This window comes from Scylla paramamosain, chromosome 31 (assembly GCF_035594125.1).
Source record: "Scylla paramamosain isolate STU-SP2022 chromosome 31, ASM3559412v1, whole genome shotgun sequence".
Lineage (NCBI taxonomy): Eukaryota > Metazoa > Arthropoda > Malacostraca > Decapoda > Portunidae > Scylla > Scylla paramamosain.
The window spans coordinates 3,580,915-3,593,618 of record NC_087181.1 but is presented as its reverse complement, the minus strand read 5'-3'; the positions used below and the strand labels follow the sequence as shown (position 1 = coordinate 3,593,618).

The window sequence follows — 12,704 nt, the reverse complement described above, 5'->3', positions numbered from 1 at the left end:
TCTTCATAACTTCAAAATTTACTTTTTAATTACTTCTGAATATTTACCAAACAGTTTCTTTACAAATTAAAGTTGATCTTTGTGGCAGATGATGCATAAAATCTAGCTGGAGCATTCTTGCAATATTGGTTTGGACTGCACTTGTCTACAGGTAGCACTAATTTTATATTACTGTGTCCATTTTCTTCTTTTTGAAGATCTTTACTTAGCAAAATGCAGCTTACCAAAAATTTACCAAGGCTTTATGGCAACCTCATGTAATAATGTCCAGCAGCCACACCAAAACTTTCCACAAAAAAATTACACACCTGAACTACAGCACTCACTACACAGTACAAACAATAACAGTACTACAATTTGAAATTGGTACATTTTTTACAATAGGACCAAACTACTTTTTTTTGGGGGGGGGTAAACAATTTTTGGCATTAAACACGTTGAAAATACTTATATATTTAGTATGGCAAATTTAGTATGACAAAGTCTGAATAACACTGGACAAAAACACGAGACTGGGAAGAACATTCAGGCCAACACCATCCATTCCGCCTGTTCAAATGGATTCAAAACTGGCGACACACGCCTTAAAAGTTCTCCAGAAAGTAAACTGTGAATGAATTTTACCGCTTTCAGTAATACCGACTTGAAATAATGGTTATTCCCCCAAAAAAGGATTTTATATAATTGGATTTATCCGGTAAATGAAATGGAATTATCCGGTAAATCGTTGGCTTAGGTGACGGGAGTGAGGAAAAGGTCAACACTGTCTGACATACATTGCCTTCACTGACACAGGAGTGACATCACAGCTGAGGGTGGCAGCCGCTTTATGATGTAAGACAGTAGGAATGGTAACTGCAATTCCAGTTAAGTAAAGTACAGAGTTAAAGATCTGTGTGTGTGTGTGCGTGTGTGTCCCTGCAATCCATCAAAATTTATCTCAACTTCAATGAAGTAAATAAAATAAACAAAGAGCACAAGCCTTAATTTCTATGTCCATGCAACCTAATCAAAACCTTTCTCGCGAATCAACAACTGAGAGTTACGAACCACAGGGCCCCTTCTCCTCACCGTGTCTTACCTTCACTGGTGGCAAATATCTTCAGGCGCAATGCAGTGCCGCGCCCACATGAATGCAGGCAGGACTTGTTAAAACGCCCTGAAGACACAACTGTCAGCTCCACACCACATAGACATGACCACCAAGACTGCCCATTTCCTTGGAGCTGTTTGTTAGGTTTGATAATTTTGAACTTAGTGAAGGGTTCATTTTGCTGCTGAAATTGATAACAGACTCAAAATGACACTGGAGTTAGAGACAGGTTTCCACTGAAAAAAAAAAAAAAAACGGCCTGCTAAGTTGGGTTTTCGATTCAAAACGAACAAAAAAGTTCCCAGAATTTACTTCTTGTGCTTGTAAATACAGCATGAACGCTCTTTATATACTGCAGTACCAATAAATAAACCATAAAGTACATTTAATTATAAGATTAATGTGCTATGAAGGTGACTTTTGTCTAGAGTTCTTATATAAAGTATTTAAAAATATTGTCTCTCTCTCTCTCTCTCTCTCTCTCTCTCTCTCTCTCTCTCTCTCTCTCTCTCAACAAATGCACTAAATACATTTTACTGTAGGGTCGTTAGATAGGCATCATGATAAGAAATATTTAGGTACTTTGTAAATATCTCTGTTGACCCTTTTTGAGTGTCAAAAGAAAACAAATACCACACAGTATATTTTTCATAATAAACAAATACACCAAAGATTGCATCTTATCTTAGAATCAGTATTTTTTGAGAGTAGCTTCTTTAGATGTTCTTGTGTACAGCATTTAGGAACATTGTGGTCTAATGCTCTTTCTCGGCTAGCCTCGTGCGTGTTGTTTTGGTCGAGCATCAGACCACGTGGTTTTGTTTACGTGCTTTGTTTCTGCTCCAGGCGTCCCGTTAGGCCACTGTCTCCAAGCGGTAACTACCTTCCCCACACTCCGTACTAGACTTAATTTGACTTATAAACATTATCCATGAAGGTAGAAAGTGCGATGTGAAAGCTGGGGAGGTATTTTGTAGGTGGAGTGAGCTGTTTCTAAGGACGTGTGGAGGGGAGGAGAGAGAGCAACCCCTCTAAGTCGCCACGCCCATGGAAACACAGCACAAAGACTTTCTCACACTAATCTTGCTGCTTAACTGTGTCCTAGGAATAGTCATATATGCACTGAGGCTATAATTAACGGGTGTAATGTTACGGAAGTATGTGTGGGTGGATGTTGTATGGAAAGGTGGGATGACAGCAGCTGTGAAGGTCAAAAACGAGAAGTTCAAGGTGTCTCCAAGGGTGAGAGTGGCTTTCTTTAGCGGTATTTGGTACGCTGTGAGCTCGCTGGGGGAAGTTTTAAGCGCAGTATACCAGCAGAAGGCAAGCCAGTGTGAACCCTTGTGATAGGAGTGGGGTCAGTTACTTATGTATTTGTTTTAATTTAGCTGTTACTGTAAGGTTGTGGCTTAACAGTAATCTTTTGTTGTCATCGGCTACTTTTTAGTCAAGATGTGTTTTGGCAATCCTGGATGATAGTAGTGGGGCTAGTGATATTTATACTTGTTTTAATATTGTCATTGTAAAATTATAGTTTCATTGTAATTTTTATTGTCATTGGCCATGTGTTTCATAGACCACACACTTTTTTTTTTAGTCAGAATGTGCTTTGGCAAGCCAGTGTGATAGCAGTGGTGCTACTCATGTTTATAAGTATTTGTTTTAATTCAATTGTTAGTGTATGGTTATAGTTTAATTGTAATTTTGTTATCATCAATCATGTGTTTCATAGACTGCACTCTTATGGTCAGGATGTGTTTCAGAGCCACAGTCTTATTTCATTACATTTTCCTGTCAAGCTATGGACAGTTACTCAAATACTTATATATTGCATTTTCAGTTAACTGCATCTCATTAATCTCAATACACAAGAAGTAATATATTCTTGATAGAGTATGATTTTTTTTCTTTTTTATTAATCTGTTTTTTAGCTCGCAAAATTAATCAAATAAATTAATAATGAAGGAGACATTTTTCTTTAACCCTTAATCAGCCACATACACTCACTTATAACACTGTGATATATAATAAGTCTTTAAAAAAATCAAGTAAGAAGCTACTAATGGCAAACAATGAAAGTCATTGCTGCATTAGAATTAAAGACAAATAATCTTCAGTAATATGTAACTCATATGTAGCACAAAAAAGTAGTTTACTGAAGTAATACATGACATTCTTATATTTTCTTCCTTTTAAAATGAAAAAGAGTATTTAACTTTCTCTTTAGCCAACAAATTAAAAAGAATATGGTAATAAAACAGATTCTTTAGTTATTTGTGGAATGAAAACAGACACTTGTAACCATTTTGGTGACAACATACACACACACACACACAAAATAATAACAATAATAATTAATCAATAGAAATAATCAAGTATTAGGGACACCCTGCAGGATAAATCCTGTTCTGTAATGATTAAGAAAGACTAAAGAACTGAAGGATGGTCAAATGTCAGAGGTGGAGAAAACCTGATAGTTGCCTCATTTCTTCCTTGTAATCTATTGTCCTATAAATATTACTTTCAGAAATACCATCAGAGACATGAAGAGTGAAGAGGACCCCACCATAGACTCAGCCTCGGAGTCGTTGAATCAGAGTGAAGTGCAGACACTGGTTGAACTGCAGTTGTCAGAAGTGGACATGCTTCAGGTGAGACCCAGGTGTGGGTGGGTTATTGTGTGACTGTCAGAAGCTGAGGGATTGCAGTGAAGAAGTTAGCTGAGAATGTTGATGTTGGTATTTTGTCCTTATTTCAATGTGAAATTGTGCAGAAACTGAATAAGTATTGAGATATGGATATAGGAACATATGCTAGTAAATATGTAGATAATTTAAGTAGTAATGAAAATACCTATAAACTGAACTTTTTTTTTTTTTTTTAAGTAAAGATTGTCCAAATCTGATCAGATTTGACAAATGTGTAACATTTGACATATTGCTTTCGTATTTTTCACCATTTCAAGCAGATAAAAAAATAAATAGATAAGAAAACAAGCTTTTGTGGTGAGTGTGTTACAGTCGATGTGTTGGTTTCACATAAAGCTGGGTCATGTGGTGTGTCTTTGTTACATATAGTTGACATATTGCTTTCATAGTTTCACCATTTCAAGTAGTTTTTAAAAATCTTAAAAAGAGACTCATGTGGTGTGTCTTTTTTATGGTATGCAGTTGACATACTGTTTTCATATTTACACAATTTCAGTGTGTTAAAACATAATAATTGAAAAAATTTTCAAACACATTCTCATATAGTGTTCATTATTCCAGTCGATGTTCCCTGGGCCCAGAGAGCTGGTGGTGGATGACCCTTCGGTGCTCTGTGACTTGAGGGACTTTGCCGAGGGCCGCACCACCCTGCTGCCGCCACACCTCGAACTCGTGATAAACCTGGATGTGGAAAAGGTGCCTCCTCCATCCATTCCTTGTGCATGATGAGTGTTTGATACACATTTGAGGTGACATACATGAGCCACTGTCTGGATGTTATTACTCTTGAGCTTTTGTTAAGGTAAGAATGTAATACTTTAGGAGGATCTGAACCTTGCATATATATATATATATATATATATATATATATATATATATATATATATATATATATATATATATATATATATATATATATATATATATATATGAGAGGTTGCCTTTCTAGTTTGTCAAGCATTGCCCTTCTTATCTCCATATATATATATATATATATATATATATATATATATATATATATATATATATATATATATATATATATATATATATATATATATGGAGATAAGAAGGGCAATGCTTGACAAACTAGAAAGGCAACCTCTCATATATATATATATATATATATATATATATATATATATATATATATATATATATATATGAAGATAGACAGAAGAATGTAACTGTAATTGATGACCAAATTGATGCTTCATAGTCACTGCCATTTTCATGATAAACATTGATTCAGTGAGGAATTCATCTGTAGCATATGTATTTGTTGTTTTTGTATCTCAAGTATACAGTAAATGTTGTAAATGCATAGTATAACTTTATGATGTGTTAAATTATTTTCTTGTGTTAAATATACGTGAATGGTTGATTAATGTTTTGAAAATGATCATTGAGATGTTACTGACACCATATACCTACTAATTGTTAGATATAGTGTTCTTCACCTTGCTTAGTCGCCTTGTGGTTAACTTGCCACATAGCTGCATTACTCACTTGCTTTCCTGACCTCACCTAACTCCTCATTCATCACCAACACTTGAATGGTTAAATAGTTCCGTGTAAGTCAAATGATGTAGTGATATAATTGATAGTTATAAATTTCTTCCTCACAATCATTTTGTCACCACAGAAAACTGCTTATCATTTTATCTACTTTTGGAGGAACTAAAAAAAAAAACCTTTCTCGTTTTCTTGATTTTTTAGTAAAGGCAAAAAATTGAGTTGAATTTTAGGCCACTCATACTCTAGACAAGATAAAGATAATAAAGAACTGATCAAAGGAGAAAAAATGGAAATTGCTAAAAATTACTTAGGCAGTTTATTTACTAAGGTTATAATTTAGTGTTACCTTGTAGGGTCAGCTGAGCATGAGTGTCAACCTGCCTCACCAGTACCCAGCTGTGCAGCCGACAGTATTTGTACGCTCCCAGACCCTGTCACGGGAAGCACAGCACCGCCTCAACCAGGACCTCCTCACGTCAGTGCTCCAGGATTAGATACCTGTGTGCTTAGAATGGCAGTAGTATTACCTTGAATAGCAAAGAAATGGCAGCCTATGTGTGGCAGAAGTATGCATGAGAAAACAGCATTACTTTCTTTCTGTAGCAAGTTGAATAATTTAGACAACCTAATATCATAAATATTGTTGTAGTGGTTAGTGTGGTCATCTCAAAACCAAGAGGCCTGGAGTTTGAAAATTAATAGCTTATGTGTGTATTTTCATGCATTGGAAAGCATACAAAGTACATTTGAAAACAATTAATTTAGACACATATCAGAGGTTGCCTTTCTAGTTTGTCAAGCATTGCCCTTCTTATCCTTCAGCTTTAGTTCCAGAATGGAAAAGGTGGTATAATAATAATGATGAGGAGGATGATGACAGCTTGTATTGCAGGTACCTCAAGACCATACAGGAAGGAGACCTGTGCATAGGACCGGCTGTCACTTGGCTGCAGGAGAAAGGTGGAACATTTTTTGAAGACTACCCACAAATGGAAAATACAGAGGATGCTTCGGTGGAAACAAAAGATGACAAATTTGCACGTCTATGGATATATTCTCACCACATCTACAGTAAAGTAAGCTGCTGATGCTGCATGAATTGAATATATATCCATTGTATTCTTGCACTGTTGTATAAGCACTCATCACTGTAATGATATAGCCATCACTAGTGATATACTCAGTCACATAAATTTTCTTGCAGATTATAATTATATAACTATATAACTTTTCTATTATGTTGTTTTACTATACAATATTGGTGACAGGACACTCAAGGTTGACAAAAATTATCTCTATGGCCTGACTGGTAATGTTTCAGAAAAAGCTTACTGTTGTGACAGTCTTGGCTCAGGTTTGAACAGCATGGTAAATTTATCCTATCTTCACATCATTTTCAGTGTTTCCATGATGCATTGAGGCTGGAATAGTGTTAGATCTTGCACTAGACTAGTCAGAGAATCCAGTTATTCTTACCAAGTTGATATATTCTGTAATTTCCAGGTAAAGAGGAAAGATATACTTGATTTGTCTCGAGAGTTTGACTTGACTGGGTTCTGTCTGCCAGGCAAGCCAGGCATCATCTGTGTGGAGGGTCGCACCCAGAACACTGAGGACTGGTGGCACAAGGTGAGGAGAGTCAAGAACTTCACCTGCTTGGAAAACCACAAATGGTCCATACCATACAGTGTGACTGGTGAATTAGGTCTTAAAAACTCAGCTCAACAATATCCCTTAATCATGTATTCACCAGATTTATTGCCAGATCTTTAAGAATGACCAATACTTAAGTAATTTCAAACCTGGTGCTGTAAAAAAAAGCCAGACACCAGTGGTTCATGAATGTGAGTCTCCATAACCTCCATGTCTTAGCACAAAATACAGCTTTAGAACCAGAATCTAATGCATATTTGCCACTAGTGCTCATTACTTACATGAAAGCCTATAGACAATGCTGGATTGTTTTGTAGGATTATAGCTACAGACTTGGTATGAAGAGGCTGGCAGCATTACATGCATAAGAGTGTATCTGTTTTTATGTTAGGCATCTCAATCCCGTGGCAGGGGACAAGTGCCACACACTGTGGCTGGACTGGAATAATACTGCCACTATGCTCCCTGTATACCTGTAAAAGACAATCAAGTGGTAGACTGATAGGATTTAAAAACTAAATTTTGTCTTTTACTTAGTGTTTTTCTTTGTTTATTTCTGTAATTTTATTTTGATTTCAGGTGCGATCATGGAATTGGCAAAAGATTTTGTGTAAGAAGCGTGAAGAAGTCAACATTTCCAGCGACCAAGACTTGTCTGCACTTCGGAGATTTTCAACATTTGAGGAGCTCGGCTCAGAAAACAACATCCGAGTGAAGAACGGCGGGTTCCACGTGAACATGGGAGATGTATTCAGGTACCTGGAGGAGCATGAGTGTGGCTACGTGTTCAAGGATTACTTTGGCATTAGTGGGAGGCCAACATGATTTTCATGCTGAGAGATGGTAAAATGAAGATGTTGCTATATATGTAGTATACAAATATCAGAAATTATTTTATGGAGTCAGAGACTGAATTTTATATATATAGTATATGAATTGGTATATACACAGATATATTTGTCTGCATAGATGGTTTTGGAGTATAGTTTTTTTCCAGTCTGTGCAGCAATGTCTGCCTCCACCTTCATACAGACCAATGTTTCTCCCTGCCTTGCCTCTTGAGACTGATGGACTCTTTGTATCTACTGAGCAGTTATTTTCTCACATTTATTTTGGTGATGGCCAGCACTGTCATGTGGATGATGGAGGCTTCAATGTGGACAAAATAAGTAAAGAATAAAGAGCAAGGATCTGAGAAACATAATTACTTGAAGTTGAGGCATTTTTGTATGGAATAAGATTCTGGTCCATTTATGGAAAAAAAAAGTTGCAACTTGAATGACATCTAGTAATAGAAGATAAAAATATGAAAATTTTTGGAAGACAAACAAATCCAGATCCAGTGTAGATTGGAATCCATCAATAATTCTTGGCACTGATCCTGGTGGACATGAGTTATCACAGGTAATTCGGTTTATATTCATGTTCCACTTCCACTGTACAAAATACACACCATGGATTGGTAAAGCCATGCTTGGCCTAGCAGAGCCTCACCCAGGCTGCCTCAATTGCAGCAGCACAAGTGCACAATGCTTTGTCATAAGATAAACTGAATGCTTTGATCTGTTCACTCATTGCAAACGCAGGAATATATATTCAACTATGCATGTAGTACAAAGCTTGATGCAGAAAACTGTTAAGATTATAATGTAGTAGCAAAAAACACCAGTAAATTCATAACAGCAGAAAATACTTGTTTACAAGCCAGCAAGAAAATTTTAGTGTTTTTAACAGTTGTCTTTAAACTCTTTCATCATATCTTCACAGTCCTCCTCTCTTATCCTTTGCTTCATCTTGACACTACTGTCACTCACCTAAATGAAAAGTTATATATGGTTGTGAATATATATAAATACTAGTTATGTGGTACCTGAGATCAGCCTCAGTTTGTGTTGTAATGACACACTGTATTACTATATAGTTGTATGACAAATTGTCTGCCTCATTGTCTTGAGCATTTTTGTTTGAATGTGTGTCCATTGAGGATCCACAGCCAGTACAGTGTTGGTAATGTGTGGTGACTAACACTGCCAATGCCTAACCTGAAGTAAGGTGTATGTTGCTCTCAGGTCTGTTTCCAAGTGTTTCCAGTATAGATCATCTATCTCATCAGAGGTTGCCTAACTTTAGTGTGTCGTTGTTGTTGTTGTTGTGTGCATTCTGATGCATCCTTTGTAATTTAGTATAAGCAAAAGCTTCAGTCAGTTGTTGAATTAAGAGGCTATTAGGTTACCAATGATGTGAATTTTCTTAACAGAAAATATGGATATAAATCAGTTAAATGGTTTGCAAGGACTTGTTCATGCAAAGTTTTTAGGGAGGAAGATGGAAATATGTATCACTCTCTGAAGTGGTCTTACTAGCTTGAAATGATGCTTGTAAAATATGGTATTTCCCATTACAAACTAATACATTTATTTTTAGATACTTTCTCTGAAAGAGGCAGAAGTATTCAAAGCTTTTGAAGCTTAGAAATAACACAGAAAATCATGCCATAACTTGACACTAAGTAACCAGCATGTGCAGCTCAGCCTGGGATTAGAAGAGAAAAGGATTTGGTGACAGTTCCTTATGATATGAAGGAACTGAAATGTGTAGAGATTCTTACCTGGGACGTTGAAAGAATGCAAAGATCTGAGTATAAAATGCAATTGTTTATCTATAAATCAAGTCAGCAGTCCTGCAAAGAGGTGGACAACCAAGACCACACACACACACACACACACACACACACACACACACACACACACACACACACACACACACACACACACACACATCCCAAGACTAAATTAAAATACATCATGCCCAAGGCCTTTATATGTCCAGAATGTGTTTATAAAAATCAGCTTCCAAAATAGGAATGATGATCTTTGGAACATTTAGTAGGTGGAATTGGTATGAGCAAAGAATATGAGGTTCAACAGCATGAATGTTATTATGGAAACAACAACACAAGCTCAACTCAGATCCTGCATGCTGTGACTAGACTGGTAAAATGCAACGGAGGAATGCTATCCTCTGTACCTTTAGAAAGTAGTGTAGAAATTTAATGTAAAATAAAGGTGTGTATTTAGTGGAACTGGATGACATAATTATGAGGTGTTATGTTTTGTTAAAGAGCATTGTCATTGGGGTGACCCTTCTCTTTATTGTAAGCTTCTAGTCTGTTAAGTAATAACGATTGCTGTGAAATGTTGTGCAAGACAAGTGAGTGCAGAGTGGTGGTGGGAGGAAACAGGATGAAACAGAAGTAGTTTGTCTCTCAACTACAACAAAGTACTTCTGCTTCACCCTAGATGAAACGCAAATAGTTTGTCTCTCAACTACAACAAAGTACTTCTGCTTCACCCTGTGCTTCCTCTCACCTCAGCATTTCACATGCTCCTCACACTCAACAAAACATTCCTACAAATCACAGCATTACTGTTACTGGCATCCTGGAAAACATTGTGAAGTGGTGCAGGCTTGGTTGGTCTGGGTCCAAACTTCTTTCACTACTACTGTATATTCCAGATGTGGTGGTTGTTCCTAAATCAAAATATACTATAAGGGAAACTATTGCTCACTAATAACTATTTTATGCTCCATTTTTCTTTTCCTATTAGCATTTTATGTATAGAAAATTTTCTAGTAATCAGTAAATTAAAACCCATCAGCAATGACCAAAATACATTCAGCCTTTGTGATTGGTAACATGCCAAACTTGTGTGTTTACCTTGAGTGTCTTGCCATGGGTTCAGTCCCTGGCAACATCCTCTCATGGTCGATTTTTCCTGCCTTCAATTCAGTTTCTCAAAAAGGCCGTGATGTGTTATATATGCTGGCTGGTGGCAAGCAGGTGGTATGTTATTTATGCTGGCTGGTAGCAAGCAGGTTTGTGATGGAATGTATGATGGACTGATGGGACTCTTGACTTACACCATGTTTTGTAGATCTTGACAGCAAATTGACTTCACCCTTGCTGAAAGTTACAAAATACTGTATCTCAAATTCAGATTCCTCTTTCTAGAGAAAAAGCAGTGAGTCTATTTTAGAAAATGCATTGATCAACCATCATAGCAAGAATAGAAACCAAATGCCAGATGGCTTAAGTTTTGCATCTTTTGCCCTTGCTACAAGGTACAAAGTAATGTATCTCGGATTTAGGTTTCTCTGTCTGGAGAAAATATCAGTGAGTCAGCTTAAGAAAACTAATCAATCTTCACATTAAGAAAAGAAACTAGTTGGCAAATGTTTAAGTTTTGTATCTTTCATCTTTACTTTAAGTTACAAAATACTGTATTTCAAATTCAGGTTCCTCTCTCCAAAAAATAAATAAATAAATAAATAAATAATCAGGTGCTTAAGAATACTATTGATTATCATACTTCACCACAAGAATAGAAACTTATTAGCAAATGTCAAAGTTTCCTATCTTCCTTATTCAAGTGTTGTGTTTGTAGCTGTTGTTGTTACTTGTGGTGGAACAGTGGATTCCTCACCCATGGATCCTGATTACAAAGTTAGGGTGAATTACAAGGTTTATTTTCATTAATTACCATTATTTTGGTATCTTCTCTCATAAGAGTTTGATCTCAGAAGTTGGAGAAAGTAATATATAGGAGCTAGTAGAATTAATATATTTGCTTTTGTTAATTTATCAATTTACATATTCTGTATTTGGTTTTAGCCTTAAGGGATCAGTTCCACACACAAAAAAAAATAAGTGGTTGCTTTATTCTGTTACTTAATAATTGATTATCTTTAATTCCTATCCACAAGGCAAGGATTTTGAATGTGTCCAAAATAATTTTTATGTAAATGGCAGCTTAATGAAACAGACAGAGACAGAGAACTGGCAAGTCTTCATACTAATAATGTTTCCCACATCAAATCTGTGCCAAGGCAAGGGAAAGCTGTTTTCCTTATTTTCCTTTATTCATTGTGTACTTATTTTCATCATCTTAATAATTTCCTTTCTTTGCACTGGAGTGTTCCTGCAACTCAAACAGCACAGTGTGTACAAGCACCACAGAATGCCATGTATTGCTCATCACCAAGTAGTAAGGCCAATGTTGCCATTATTGTTGTCCCTGGTGGGAGGCCACATGGCAAAGCCTGCACCTGGCGGCCAGCACTGACATTGTCAAACAGCAAGGTGTAAACATGATCACAATGATTGACAAACATACCATGTATGTCTCGTCTGTACCAAGGCCTCTTTATAGTTATTTTATTATAATTTCATACCATAAGCTAGTAGTATACTATGTAGGTATATCCAATTGGATATGATGTGTTGCCTACATTTGCTTATGCATTGATCCGTGAGCATATAACCCTCACTTAGTTTTTATTTAGAGCTGCTTCAGTATTTTATATTATGGGAAAAGTAGTAAATTACAGTTACAGGTGTGGGCAAATAATATGTACTGGTTTATATGATGTAGGTACTGATGAAGTGTAACCTCATATTTCCAGATACTTTGGTCTTCATTCTTGGTATGATCGTAACTTCGTGAAAATTGTTTCTACGATAGCAAATGGTCTCTCTATTGTGTTCCAAAGTTTATACTTCCAGAGTCTTATTTATATGAGAATATATTAAAGTTTGTGTATAAAGATAATTTTATTTGCCCCATGTGTCTACTTTGTACCATATCTCCTTACCTGTCAAGTTCTTATCTTCTGAGTACAGTGAAATACAGAATGATCAGTTTGTAGCTGTGCCAATAGTGACATGAAACACT

General features: G+C 36.2%; 1 protein-coding gene and 1 long non-coding RNA gene across 5 annotated transcripts in view; one reads left to right on the top strand and one right to left on the bottom strand.

Annotated features, from left to right (window-relative positions):
- LOC135116390 (uncharacterized) overlaps positions 1–1,348 on the bottom strand; it is a 44,683-nt gene extending 43,335 nt beyond the window's left edge. Inside the window, exon 1 of one of the 3 annotated variants that reach the window (XR_010276283.1) lies at positions 1,082–1,348. This is a non-coding gene — a long non-coding RNA (uncharacterized LOC135116390). The other 2 variants (XR_010276282.1, XR_010276284.1) reach the window with 2 other exon arrangements.
- Positions 1,349–1,651: 303 nt separating this feature from the next.
- LOC135116387 (RWD domain-containing protein 2A-like) lies at positions 1,652–12,576 on the top strand. Of its 2 annotated transcripts, none has more exons than XM_064033817.1 (7): positions 1,652–1,968; positions 3,621–3,744; positions 4,363–4,497; positions 5,673–5,794; positions 6,212–6,395; positions 6,823–6,948; positions 7,552–12,576. In XM_064033817.1, the coding sequence occupies exons 2-7, from the start codon at positions 3,637–3,639 to the stop codon at positions 7,795–7,797; spliced, it is 921 nt and encodes a 306-aa protein (XP_063889887.1). In that variant the 5' UTR covers positions 1,652–1,968; positions 3,621–3,636; the 3' UTR covers positions 7,798–12,576. The 2 variants fall into 2 exon arrangements, with proteins under 2 accessions (XP_063889887.1, XP_063889888.1); XM_064033818.1 differs by lacking the exon at positions 1,652–1,968 and adding an exon at positions 2,017–2,450.
- The last annotated feature ends 128 nt before the right edge of the window (positions 12,577–12,704 follow it).

Excerpts from the sequence above, each read along its gene's own strand:
- LOC135116387 (XM_064033817.1), top strand. The coding sequence starts at position 3,637 with ATGAAGAGTGAAGAGGACCCCACCATAGACTCAGCCTCGGAGTCGTTG. Across the intron at positions 3,745-4,362 it reads CAGAAGTGGACATGCTTCAG|TCGATGTTCCCTGGGCCCAG; the intron begins GTGAGACCCAGG and ends TCATTATTCCAG. Across the intron at positions 6,396-6,822 it reads CTCACCACATCTACAGTAAA|GTAAAGAGGAAAGATATACT; the intron begins GTAAGCTGCTGA and ends TGTAATTTCCAG.